At 43.2% G+C, this 14,662-nt stretch overlaps 1 protein-coding gene across 2 annotated transcripts in view; it reads right to left on the reverse strand.

Moving 5' to 3' along the window:
* Positions 1 to 1,864: 1,864 nt before the first annotated feature.
* The window catches only part of vat1l (vesicle amine transport 1-like), a 37,956-nt gene continuing 25,158 nt past the window's right edge, over positions 1,865 to 14,662 (reverse strand). The window contains exons 8-9 of one of the 2 annotated variants that reach the window (XM_079865583.1): positions 7,696 to 7,779; positions 1,865 to 3,130 (exon numbers count right to left, since the gene is read on the reverse strand). In XM_079865583.1, the coding sequence (XP_079721709.1) occupies positions 3,032 to 3,130; positions 7,696 to 7,779 (183 nt within the window). In that variant the 3' untranslated portion in view covers positions 1,865 to 3,031. The remainder of the gene's footprint in view (positions 3,131 to 7,695; positions 7,780 to 14,662) is intronic. The other variant, XM_079865584.1, reaches the window with a different exon arrangement.

The following is a 14,662-nucleotide window of genomic DNA, read 5'->3' on the forward strand; positions in this document are numbered from 1 at the left end:
CCTTCTGGTCCTCAGATAAGGCACTAAGAATGAATTTTTCATGTTTGTTGTTGTTGGTTACTAGTTTGAAGATGATTTTGACCTTACCGACTTTGCCCTTAATGTTAGAACATTTACTCAAGAAGGGACAGTTCACCCAAAAACACATTTCTGTCATAATTTACTCACCCGCTGTACGGAAAAGAGCAGGGTGGACAATCTTCATAGGAGAAAGCAAGTCATATGGGTCTGGTGAGTAAATGATGACAGAATTTCAGTTTTGAGGTGAACTGTTTCTTTAAGGGAAATGTACAATACTGATCATGACAACTCGTTTAAATGTCTTTTTAAAGGCTTAAATATGTTCAGATGTGATCTGAGATGAACAAAAGGTAGAACTCTACACACACACACTCTCTCTCTCTCTCTCTCTCTCTCTCTCTCTCACACACACACACACACACACACACGCTCGCTTACACACACACACACACTCTCTCTCTCTCGCTCACACATGCACACACACACACACACACACTCACTCGCTCACACGTACACACACACACGCACACACACACACACACACACACACACTCTCTCTCTCGCTCACACACACACACACTCGCTCGCTCACACATACACACACACACACACACACACACACTCTCTCTCTCGCTCACACACACACACACACACACACACACACACACACACACACACACACACACACACACACACACACACACACACACACACATCAGAAGCACTGCAACCAGTGTCCAAAATTAACTTGCCACACCTAACAATGGCATGTGAATTGAGATAATTTATGGCATTATTTTAATAGAAGAAACATATTTTTGTAAAAATAAAGTTTGTCCATATGACAATGGTTTTATGTATGTGTCTTTCCTTGTGTTCACCGTGTTACTCATATGTGAATCATATTTGAGCCATATTCTGAAAGATTGCACCTGTCAGAAAAATATACGATATACAATTTTTTCCCCCATTATTATTATTTTTTGTTTTTTAATTTAGGTGATATAAAGAAGCATTCCAGGTTTAGTGCAAGTTTGCAAGTCTTGATTTTGCAGAGTTAGACACGTTCCTGGTTCAACATATTTTGTTGATCGTGGAACAACATTACTGTCTGAAAATGTAGTCCTAACCCTATCCCACCCCTAAACCCAACTCATAAGTTATCCCTAAAATCAGAGGGAACTGGTGAATAACACTGATGTAGAAGCTCCTAACCCTCATTTTAAGCCTAAACTTGACAAAAACTGTAAACTTGTCCCTCAAATCTGACTGGTTGACTGGAATATTGATCCAGGAACATGTGAAATCAGGTTCTGTGTTCAGGTTTACAGCATTTGTGGCATAATGTTGATTACCACAAAAATTCATTTCTACTCGTCCTTCCTTTTCTTTACAAAAAACACCAATCTGGGTTACAGTGAGACTCATAATGGATGTGAAAGTGGCCAATCTGTAAACGTTCAAATATTCACTCACGTAAACGTAAAACCTATAACCCTACGATAACTATAAAAATGTAAATAGCTTCATAACTCAAATATCAGAATAGTAGCTTTTATAAAATTATAAGCTTCACATTTCTGCTTTTAAATCCTCTAAAAACTGGCCCTATTGACCTCCTTTGTAAGTGCTTCACTGTAACCTTGATATATAAATAATTTAAGAAAAGAGTCAAAATTATTTTTTGTGATAATTAACAATATGCCACAAAAAATGCGGTCCACAAAGCTTAAAGGGATAGTTCACACAAAAATTACAATTCTGTTCATCATTTTCTTACTCTTATGTCTTTCCAAACTTGTATGACAAAAAAGAAAATATTTTGAGAGTTTTTTTTTTTTTTCGTCCGAACAATGGAAGTAATTGGTTGCTAACATTCTTTAAAAAAGACAAAAATAAAAAGCTCTACCAACTGTAGAAAAAAAGTGCAACACACACTGTAAACCAACTTCATTTTTCTGCCAGCTTCAAGGGTTTTTATCAGACATCCATTCCAACATTCTTCAAAAAATATCTTCTTTTGTGTTCCGCAGAAGAAAGAATGTCATGGAGGTTTGGAAGGACATGAGGCCGAGTAAATGATGAGAGAATTGGGGTATTCATCCCTTTCATTTGTAATGAATATTCCTTTATTGTGAGCGACATTCCAACAAATCTTTTCCTTAAAGGAATAGTTCACTTAAAAATGAAACTTTTGTCCTCATTTACTCACCCTCAAGTTGTTTCAAACCTGTATGAATTTCTTTCTTCTACTGAACGCAAATGAAGATGTTTTGAAGAATGTTGGTAACCAGACAGATGTTGGACCCCATTGACTTCCATAGTATTCTTTTTCCAATGGAGTTCATCATCTGTCTGGTCACCGACATTCTTTAAAATATCTTCTTTTGTGTTCAACAGAAGAAAGAAATTCATACAGGTTTGAAACAACTTGAGGGTGAGTAAATGAGGACAAAAGTTTCATTTTTAAGTGAACTATTCCTTTAATAAACACTTGATGGTAAATCGCCCACTGAGGTAAAAGTCATAAGAAGACACTTGAAGATTTAAAGTCACTTATATCAGTGAGAGTCAATCCTACTTCTCAACCTTCTCCATGTTTTAAACTGCAGTTCCTTATAAAGTTACCGGCAACTGCCGCATTTCATTTACTTGCCAAAACCATTTGTGTCTTTGCAAGCGTTAATTCTGGACTTTGACTGCAGCAATCCGTCAATCCGCTGATAGACAGGGCCAAATAAAACATCCGAAAGGCTGCAAAAGGCATTCAAGGAAAGTCAATCCTATAATAACGTTTTGGCCTGAAACACTGCAACAATTCAACACTGCAATAAGTAACATTTAACAGCACAATTAGTGTTTTGGGGTATTTCTGACTGCATTGTCCAAAAGATACAGACAAACAACAGAGCAAACACATGACACACACACACACACACATACGTTTCACAACGGCACAAGGTCAGAGAGCTGAGCTCAGGTTCATGACAGTCTCTGGTCGCGTCGGGGTTCACTGGATGAAGGGCATTCGCTCCTTGTTGTCAATGTCTCCCTCTTGTTCCTCTTCCTCCTCTCCTGCTTCACTGGTCTCTGTGCTATCATTCGCCATCTGGAAGAGAAATGGGAAATCGTTGTGTTTTCACACAGGCTGACCGTCTGAAGGTCCAGATCGCAACAGTTGTGCTAGACTGCTGCAATCAAAAGTCGGAGATCAAACATTCTGGTGGAAGAGTGACCTCTGACCCGATGCATGACATATGATGTAGGAGTAGCGTAAGCTTTGACGCCTCCCGTGGTTCAAACTAACAGCGCTAGTCTACAAACTCAAGCTCCTCCCACACTTCTCTTTAAAAACTCTCCTTTTAGACTTTGAATTCATGAACGGTGTTTTGTTTTGCTCTATCCTCTGCGCTTCTGCGCTCTTAAATACATCATGCGTCGGGTCAGAGGTCACTCGCCATGCGTCGGGTCGGAGGTCACTCGTCATGCGTCGGGTCAGAGGCCACTCGCCATGCGTCGGGTCGGAGGTCACTCGTCATGCGTCGGGTCAGAGGCCACTCGTCATGCGTCGGGTCAGAGGTCACTCGTCATGCGTCGGGTCAGAGGTCACTCGTCATGCGTGGGGTCAGAGGTCACTCGCCATGCGTCGGGTCAGAGGTCACTCGCCATGCGTCGGGTCAGAGGTCACTCGTCATGCGTCGGGTCAGAGGTCACTCGTCATGCGTGGGGTCAGAGGTCACTCGCCATGCGTCGGGTCGGAGGTTACTCGTCATGCGTCGGGTCAGAGGTCACTCGCCATGCGTCGGGTCGGAGGTCACTTGCGTCGGGTCAGAGGTCACTCGTCATGCGTCGGGTCGGAGGTCACTCGTCATGCGTCGGGTCAGAGGTCACTCGTCATGCGTCGGGTCAGAGGCCACTCGCCATGCGTCGGGTAGGTGGTCACTCGTCATGCGTCGGGTCAGAGGTCACTCGTCATGCGTCGGGTCAGAGGTCACTCGTCATGCGTGGGGTCAGAGGTCACTCGCCATGCGTCGGGTCGGAGGTTACTCGTCATGCGTCGGGTCAGAGGCCACTCGCCATGCGTCGGGTCGGAGGTCACTCGTCATGCGTCGGGTCGGAGGTCACTCGCCATGCGTCGGGTCGGAGGTCACTCGTCATGCGTCGGGTCGGAGGTCACTCGTCATGCGTCGGTCAGAGGTCACTCGTCATGCGTCGGTCAGAGGTCACTCGTCATGCGTCGGTCAGAGGTCACTCGTCATGCGTCGGGTCGGAGGTCACTCGTCATGCGTCGGTCAGAGGTCACACGTCATGCGTCGGTCAGAGGTCACTCGTCATGCGTCGGTCAGAGGTCACTCGTCATGCGTCGGTCAGAGGTCACTTGCCATGCTTCGGGTCGAAAGGGTCACTCGCCATGCGTCGGGTCGGAGGTCACTCGCCATGCGTCGGGTCAGAGGTCACTTGCGTCGGGTCAGAGGTCACTCGTCATGCGTCGGGTCGGAACTCCCTCGTCATGCGTCGGGGTCGGAGGTCACTCGTCATGCGTCGGGTCAGAGGTCACTCGTCATGCGTCGGGTCAGAGGTCACTCGTCATGCGTCACTCGTCATGCGTCGGGTCAGAGGTCACTCGTCATGCGTCGGGTCAGAGGTCACTCGTCATGCGTCGGGTCGGAGGTCACTCGTCATGCGTCGGGTCGGAGGTCACTCGTCATGCGTCGGGTCAGAGGTCACTCGTCATGCGTCGGGTCAGAGGTCACTCGTCATGCGTCGGGTCAGAGGTCACTCGTCATGCGTCGGGTCAGAGGTCACTCGTCATGCGTCGGGTCGGAGGTCACTCGTCATGCGTCGGGTCAGAGGTCACTCGTCATGCGTTTGCTCATTGGTCACTCGTCATGCGTCGGGTCGGAGGTCACTCGTCATGCGTCGAGTTAGAATTCACTCGTCATGCGTCGGGTCAGAGGTCACTCGTCATGCGTCGAGTTAGAATTCACTCGTCATGCGTCGGGTCGGAGGTCACTCGTCATGCGTCGGGTCAGAGGTCACTCGTCATGCGTGGGGTCAGAGGTCACTCGCCATGCGTCGGGTCGGAGGTCACTCGCCATGCGTCGGGTCGGAGGCCACTCGCCATGCGTCGGGTCGGAGGTCACTCGTCATGCGTCGGGTCGGAGGTCACTCGCCATGCGTCGGGTCGGAGGTCACTCGTCATGCGTCGGTCAGAGGTCACTTGCCATGCTTCGGGTCGAAAGGGTCACTCACCATGCGTCGGGTCGGAGGTCACTCGCCATGCGTCGGGTCAGAGGTCACTTGCGTCGGGTCAGAGGTCACTCGTCATGCGTCGGGTCGGAACTCCCTCGTCATGCGTCGGGGTCGGAGGTCACTCGTCATGCGTCGGGTCAGAGGTCACTCGTCATGCGTCGGGTCGGAGGTCACTCGTCATGCGTCGGGTCAGAGGTCACTCGCCATGCGTCGGGTCGGAGGTTACTCGTCATGCGTCGGGTCAGAGGTCACTCGTCATGCGTCGGTCAGAGGTCACTTGCCATGCGTCTGGTCGAAAGGGTCACTCGCCATGCGTGGGGTCGGAGGTCACTCGCCATGCGTCGGGTCAGAGGTCACTTGCGTCGGGTCAGAGGTCACTCGCCATGCGTCGGGTCGGAACTCCCTCGTCATGCGTCGGGTCGGAGGTCACTCGCCATGCGTCGGGTCGGAGGTTACTCGTCATGCGTCGGGTCGGAGGTCACTCGTCATGCGTCGGTCAGAGGTCACTCGTCATGCGTCGGTCAGAGGTCACTTGCCATGCGTCGGGTCGAAAGGGTCACTCGCCATGCGTCGGGTCGGAGGTCACTCGCCATGCGTCGGGTCAGAGGTCACTTGCGTCGGGTCAGAGGTCACTCGTCATGCGTCGGGTCGGAACTCCCTCGTCATGCGTCGGGGTCGGAGGTCACTCGTCATGCGTCGGGTCAGAGGTCACTCGTCATGCGTCGGGTCAGAGGTCACTCGTCATGCGTCGGGTCAGAGGTCACTCGTCATGCGTCACTCGTCATGCGTCGGGTCAGAGGTCACTCGTCATGCGTCGGGTCGGAGGTCACTCGTCATGCGTCGGGTCGGAGGCCACTCGTCATGCGTCGGGTCGGAGGTCACTCGTCATGCGTCGGGTCAGAGGTCACTCGTCATGCGTTGGCTCATTGGTCACTCGTCATGCGTCGGTCAGAGGTCACTCGTCATGCGTCGAGTTAGAATTCACTCGTCATGCGTCGGGTCAGAGGTCACTCGTCATGCGTCGGGTCGGAGGTCACTCGTCATGCGTCGGGTCAGAGGTCACTCGTCATGCGTCGAGTTAGAATTCACTCGTCATGCGTCGGGTCAGAGGTCACTCGTCATGCGTCGGGTCAGAGGTCACTCGTCATGCGTCGGGTCAGAGGTCACTCGTCATGCGTCGGATCAAAGGTCACTCGTCATGCATCGGGTCAGAGGTCACTCGTCATGCGTCGGGTCAGAGGTCACTCTTCCTTGGCCGTTCCTCTTCCTCTTCCTTCCTTTCCTTGACTCTCTTATGGCCGTTACCCGCAGCCAGTGATTATAGTTTATAAAGTTATAAATATGGATATTTTTCGGTAAGACTTTATTTTACAGTGTCCTTGTTACATTATGTTACATGTACTTACCATAGTAATAACAGTAAATTATGCATAATTACATGCAACTAACCCTCAAGCAAACCCTAATCCAACCCTAATCCTATAGTTAGTACATGTAGTTGATTAATATTACTCAGTACTCAAATATATAATTACACTGTAACAATGTCACCTTAAAGTGTAACTTATTTTTCTTACAAAAACACATTGCTTTGCTTCAGAAGGCCTTTATTAACTGGAGCCGTATGGATTACTTTTATGATGAATGGATGTGCTTTTTTGGTTTCAAAGTCTCTGTTCACTCTTGGAAGAGCCAGGATATTTTTTAATATAACTCTGATTGTGTTTGGATGAAGAAAGAAAGTCATATACACCTAGGATGGCTTGATTATGGGATAATTTTCATTTATGGGTGAACTATTCCTTTAAGGGTCCTGAGCTATGAGCAACAGTTTAGACATTATCAGTTGTTTCTTCTTCTAAAACCTTCCATTTTTAAGGAGAAACATCTCAGATGCAGCAGATCAAGAAATCAACAGACAATAAAATCGTCTTCTTGAAGGGGACAGTAATTGAAAACAATTTTTCAGATGTTCCTCTTCAGTTTCTCCCCGGTTTAAATAAAGACACTAAAGGTAGACATCATGAGCACATACTGTTGTACGCCACTATTTCCACTATTTATGACTCTCCTCTGAGAACAGCGTCATAAGGCACAGTCTCCATGGAAACTGCTGAGGTGATGTCACCTGACTCGAGGATCAGTGTCACAATATCATTTATTGTTCCTTCTAAACAGGTGCATTATTCAAATCTGCCTTTGTGCTTCATAAAAGAGCATTTATTTTCTCTCTCACAGTCTTGGAGAGTGTGTACACTGAATATATAAAAAATAGTGTTGGAAAACTGAACAATGCAAGACATTATGTAAACAGAAAAATGAAAAGGCAGCACCAATAGCTGACATGATAATTATAATGTTTTTCACATAATGTTTTGCTTGGCTTAGAACACTAGGCAGGTTTTCAGATGACTCACTCACCAAAGGCGTAGGAGACTTTTCCACATCCAAAATGAGCTTCCCTATGTTTCCTCTGTCATGGATTCTCTGCATGGCTTCCTTCACCTACAGGTTAACACAACAAATCACATAAAAAAACTCATGTCAAACAAATGTGCTTTTGCTCATATGAAGTGATGCTCCATATTGACTCGTGTCACTGTCAAGTGTGTAACACCACAGACAAGACTAAAGAGGGCAGCAGAGTCACAATCAGCAATCAAACTAATCTAATCTACTTCCTCACTAGATAGATAGATAGATAGATAGATAGATAGATAGATAGATAGATAGATAGATAGATAGATAGATAGATAGATAGATAGATGACAGATAGATAGATAGATAGATAGATAGATAGATAGATAGATAGATAGATAGATGACAGACAGACAGATAGATAGATAGATGACAAACAGACAGACAGACAGACAGACAGACAGACAGACAGACAGACAGATAGATAGATAGATAGATAGATAGATAGATAGATAGATAGATAGATAGATAGATAGATAGATAGATAGATAGATAGATAGATAGATAGATAGATAGATAGATAGATAGATAGATGACAAACAGACAGACAGATAGACAGATAGACAGATAGATAGATAGATAGATAGATAGATAGATAGATAGATAGATAGATAGATAGATAGATAGATAGATAGATAGATAGATAGATAGATAGATAGATAGATAGATAGATAGATAGATTATTATCTAGACCAGTTATTTTTACTGGTCAGACATTGATAAAATTACATTCACAGGACATCATAGGGACCAGTGGACAACCAGACAGAATTTTTTTTTTTTGAAAGTGCAAGTAAGTCAAATGTTTCTTTAACAAAGAAAATGTGTCAACAGTTGGAGTAAAATTAATTTACATTGGCTTAAATTAAAGCATAAAAACAACACAAAAAAACAGTGAGGACTTTGCCTCCTCATTTCAGAGCACCACTGCACGGCACCGACGTGACAGTATTGTGCATTATGAACAGTGTTGTCAAGGGCTACTTTTAAGTTGTTGCCGCAGGTAAAAAAAATTTCAGCGGGTTGATTTCCACCCACGTAAGTATGATTTCGGCACTCCAATACCCCCAAACACCCCCCAGAGTCCCAGACGTACACATTCAGTAGAGAATTCGGCCGTACTAAGAAGAAAATCGCATTGGGCTATTTTTGGGCTACTTTTGATGGGCCATTGAGCTACTTTAGTTGCACAGACCTGGCAATATGAATATGAACCTGTGCCCACAGGTTATGTGGGGGATGCATGATACAGCATGTCCACATCGAATCAGTAAATGAATAAACATGACAGCTGCTAGTCAGGGCCTTAACAGTCCCTGGAATCAGCTTTCTAAAGTCAAAATGACAAAACAATTCATAAATATTAGTTTCAAACCACTGGATTGTAATAATACATAATTTCAAAATGTCATGGGCATAAACAGTAAACTGCCTTTTAAAATATGTTTTTCATCCACAGTCTCCTACAGCAACCTAGTGTCTTGCTCAAAGGCAAACGTCTGTAATCCTGGAGAGACGGTGACATCCTTCACACCACAAATCCTTGTTATAAACCAAAAGTATCTTCAGTATGTTACAGCCAACCTTTTCATATATTTTTGAATAATTGCTTCATGAAAGGGTATATACAAATAATTGCTTCATGAAAGGGTTTCATGTTCAGATAAGCACAGATAAAGGCCGGCGTGCCACAAGTGTCCGTTCAAGGACCGTTAACATTAACAATGCAAGTTAACAGTCTCTGTAAGAGCGTCATTAGTATTCATTGATACGTTTATGCAGGTGATAAAGCACCGGCTTTATGCGGATAGAGTCTGGAAAAAAGCATGCCTTCTGTCTCAAACACTCATTATCGTTTCCATCACTGTATATTGTTCCAGCTGTCAGTTTGGCTGTGCATGCTCATCAATCTTCAGACTCACTTCACTTTACTGTCAATTCCTTACGAAAACATCATAAGATTACAGTTCTCAGATCTCAGTATTCCACTCATAGGGCACTGCCATCATACACTAATTTCATATGATGATTTTAAACTGTGTGTTATAGAATTGTTTATGGTACTTGCTATACTATTAAACTTCTGCATGTAACTCATTTTAAAAACACCTAAGCTTTAAAGGCAAAGGACACAGGGATTTAATTATTGAATGCCACTGCTGTTCGAGTTATATGTCGAGTAAGTACGGACATCATCCCTTCCGCCCTCTCTTCCCATTAAACGTCAAGGGTCATTTCTCCAGTCGTGCCCCGCAGATTCAGCTTCATTTCACCGGTATTGCAAATATGTGGAGGGCTTGATTGTGTCTGAATGAGTCACAGTGGTCATGCAGGATTGGAGGCAATAAAACGCATCAGTGGAAAGATCGCTTCAATATATCCCCAGAGGCGCAGAATACGGTCACTGAGGAGTTTCAGCACAAATCGAATTTTCAAAGTCTCACAAATATTCATTTCTAAATCATTTCTTCACGTAGCCATGTCAGACTTCATAATTATTTAATTCTAATATAATTAGTACTTCCAGCATTTAGTATAGTAATAATCAATGCCGTAACCAAGTCTTGAAAATGTGGGGGTGGGGGCATTTTTTTGGTGGAGGGTGTAATGGTCTTATTATATAAAGGAATTAAATAATTAAAGGATTTAAAGGAATTTAAGGGAATAAAGAAAAGGAAAGAAAAACTAGAATTGTGTTTTGAACTATTTGCAAATAATATATTTATTTTAAAGCTGCAGTCTGTAGTTTTTCGTCTTCGTCGCCATCTCTGTTTGAAATCTGCAATTGCAGTTATTCGCAGAATTATCAACTTTACGTGGGTTGTGCCTCGGCACGGCGCAATGCGGATTAATCCAATGTTTTGAGGAGAATGTGTGGCTGTCAGTCGCCGCCGGTGTGGATACTGGCATTCGGATTCACAGATTCTACTTTTTGGAAGTATGACCAACATAAGAATTTTCACCGGAAAATGTCATCTGAACAAGTAACATCCACTTTTGTTCTGACCAACTAAGGAGAAAAAAGCATTGCATTAAATCACGCTGATTAAATCTAATGATCGCTTATCATAATCACTTCAAACCGTGCAAATTATGGTCTTAAATTGTTAATGTTAACAACATCGACTACATTTAATGCCCTTCTGATATTATCCTTGTTTCCGCATGGGCCCGGGTGCAGTGTCTTTTTTTCTGTAGCCACTCTGAAGTGTTTTGCATTTTACAACGGGTGAATCTCCAGTTGTCACTGGTGACTGTCGTTTGAACATTTCTGGATCCGCCATCAAACTTATAAGTTTAATTATATAAAGTGCTGTGAGAAAAGGCTATAAATCTCCACCTCCAGCATCCTCACACTCATAGCCTACTAGCCGAGACTCTTCTTTATGTGTACAGATGTGACGAACGACGCAAAGACATGCTCGAATTTCCCGTGGAAATCCACCAGTACCACTGGAATTAAAAACATTATTACAAGCTTACCGTTTTGAATCGAGCTAAGGCAAGCGGATAGTTTTGAACACTGGCTGGTTATGTACTTATATATTCTAAAAATTTATTTTGGATAACTCTTAACCCAAAAAAGTTATTACAGTTATTACATTGTATATGCACACATTCACTCTTAATCATATACCTAATATGTTAAAAACTGGTCTGCTAATGTTTCTAGTCACGTTTAGTTATGAATCACTCGAATGACCATATATAAATTATAGTCTACATTTTCAATTCAAAACGGCAAAAAGTTGAGTAATTTGCATTACTGAATATTACTGTCCATAATATTTCATAATACAGTTGTCAAATGTTTAACTACTTACATCCTACCTCACAATTTTGGCTTCTGTGAACAGTAAAGCAACTTCTTTCTTTTCGTTTTGGCATTCGTCTAATTTTCCTCCCTTTTTTCCCATCGCATATCAGCTTGGAGAGGCGTTACTGTTTCATACTGTACTACAATACACAGAGGTACAAGTATTACAGTATCTCCCACTAATAAAGAATAAATAGCATCTAACAACTATTTACACTAAGTGCAAAGAAAATACAGCTTTTTACACTTTGTGTAAATAACATCTATCGCTATTTGTGTATCGCTATAAGTGTAAATGGCATTTAACGCTGCTATTGCAAATAGCCTCTGCCATAATGTTATTCCAGACTCCTCTTGAGAGAACAATTGTCCCCGATCTGCACCCTGAACTTGTTCATTATCGCAGAGACAAAAGCTGACCTCAGATCAGTTTAGGTTGGCACTGGATCTCACCCTCAGGAATTCCCCTCCCGAACACTGAAGTCATGGGAGTCTGACCGCTGGCACTCAACAAACTTCCCTCGCTCTCAAATAATCCTCAAATAACACACCTGGTCAAGAGCTGCACTGCACTGGAACAGATGGACCACGTTGGTCAATTATTAAAAATGAACATCATTAAATTGAAATTCACTAGCATTCATTACAATACTAAAATGAAGGCTTTTTAAGCAGTAAAACAATTTCTGAGCTATCTTAATATAAATGAGCAGGCGTTGGACAGCACATGCTGTGACTAAGAAACTGCTCTGAACTATTTCATTTTCAAGCGTGAACCACGGAGCGACCTTGCATTAGTGTGTTCCCTGGTGTTATGTGCCAGTTTAAGCCTGGTGCCGCCACAGCCTGTGAAGACTATTACTCTCTTGTCAGACACATCATAAGAGCACATACAGTCTCTGACTATCAGGCCGGTCGTTCTGTTCAGCCGTTTGAATATAATGATCTGGGTTACTCTTTAACTTAAATCAAAGGTACGCTGCTCACAGAAAAAATCAGGATATACAGTATCATCAGTCTTTCCCATAACCTATTAAAAGCAGTTTTACATAGCTATGCGGTTACTTGGGTGTTCTGGGTATTTGGTCAAGAGCATTCTGGTCTCTAGTGATTCATTTAGCAACATTAGTTCATATAGGGCCAGATTTACTAAACAGGGCAAATTAGCATGAGAGCGCAATTCCTTAAAAGCACCAATGGGAGTGGAAAGTTCACAGACACAGCCGGATCATTTCCATAATGACCAACGCAATCTACCAAGAGCAGCGCAAATTAACGTCTGGTTTAAGGCATGGCGGTAAATAATGGTGCAAACACCAGTAAATTGACTAGTGCAAACCTTAGTAAATCACCTTGCATGATTCATTTAAACACTCTCTTCACATAAATATTGTGTATAAAAAAGAGAAACCCCTACAAATGCATATGTAATGAGGTCAGCCGCAAAAATAACCCTGTTTTCAGTGCAAATCTTTTAGTGCAAACGGCAAAAGAGGGTTTGCGCTGGAGCAAGCTGTTAGTAAATCTGGCCCTTAGTGTGTTAACATAGCATTGAACTGGTGTGTATATCAGTTATTTTACAACAGGTTTGAATATGGCTTAATTTACAGTTTTAATTCATTTTAATTATTTTATTTACATAAATAATTAGGCACATCCCATAAATAAGAGTAGAGTGTTTTACTTGTTCTTCTAATGTGACTCAGAGTGTGCTCTACAAACATCCTTGTCAATCAGACCAAAATGAAACTATGCTTTCAGTCGCACAGCACTGCATGTCCTCAACCAATGAGATCAGCACAGGGGAATCTGTACGGCTTTCAAGAAGCCTGTGATTAGAAAGAAATGAAAGTGTGCATGGTCTCTCAACACTCAGAGGTCTACTTTTAATCTCTTTATGGAGAGGCCTTTGTCCCACTCCCAAAAAACTAAGGCTGTGTCTGAAATCGCCCCCTATACCCTTAAATAGGGCACTATTTGAGGGAACAGCCATTTGTAGTGGTGTCCGAAACCAAAGTGGACATTATCGAGTGCACTCATTCAATCCCACAATGCACCGCAATAACGAGTGTACAACAGTTATACGCTCAACGGCTAGAGAATACCCATAACGCACTTTGACGGTCGTGTCAAATAAATTCCTGCGCCTGCAAATGAATCATCCATCCATACATTTTCCAAACCGCTGGTCCAATGTGGGTACAGCGTAATATCATACAGGGTAATATGGTAATATGATGCAAATTTATTGTAATTGTTTAATTAAGGTTTATAGAGTTCAAGATAAATCTTTTCATTACTACTAGAGCTGCCAGTTTGCTAAGTTTCAAATGATTATTAAACGACAAGCACAAACTATGCAAAAGCGGCAGTTCTTCCGCCGCACTCAGTGTCTGAATTCTCGTTTTCATTCACTCCCTCAAGTGAACTATATTCGTGGAGTAATGTAGGGAATAGTGAATGAGGGTATGGGGGGCAATTTCGTACATTGATGAGCATACATCGGTTCTACACTAGTTATTGTGGTGCATTGTGGGATTGAATGAGTGCACTCGATAACATCCGCTATGGTTTCGGACACCGCTATAAATGGCTGTCCCTTCAAATAGTGCCCTATTTAAGGGTATAGGGGGTGATTTTGGACACAGCCACTGACTACATTTACATGTGCAAATAATGTGATTATTGCAAACAATAACCAATAATGTGATTATTCTAATAATCAGTGTAAGGTCTTAATCGCAGTAAGATGTTTACATTAGAGATGCACCGATGTATCGGCCAACGATCGGTATCGGCTGATAAAAGCAATTATTTTCACTATCACCATCAGCCGATTGTTTAAAAACAGCCGATGATCAGTGCCGATTATATGCTGTCAATCAAAAGGGTGCAGTAAAACATGACCGACTGCAACTCTCACTGTGTGTGAAGAAAATCTCTCGTGTTGAGTTAGTTAAGGCAAGTTAATGCGACAATAACGCATTAACAGCTAAAAACAGCTACAAAAAACAGGCTCTATTTAACCCTATGAATCACCCGTAGTTCAAGCCAGGGTTGCCAGATCTGCAGTTTTCCCCTGTAATAAACATT

This window comes from Squalius cephalus, assembly GCF_949319135.1.
Source record: "Squalius cephalus genome assembly, chromosome: 3".
Lineage (NCBI taxonomy): Eukaryota > Metazoa > Chordata > Actinopteri > Cypriniformes > Leuciscidae > Squalius > Squalius cephalus.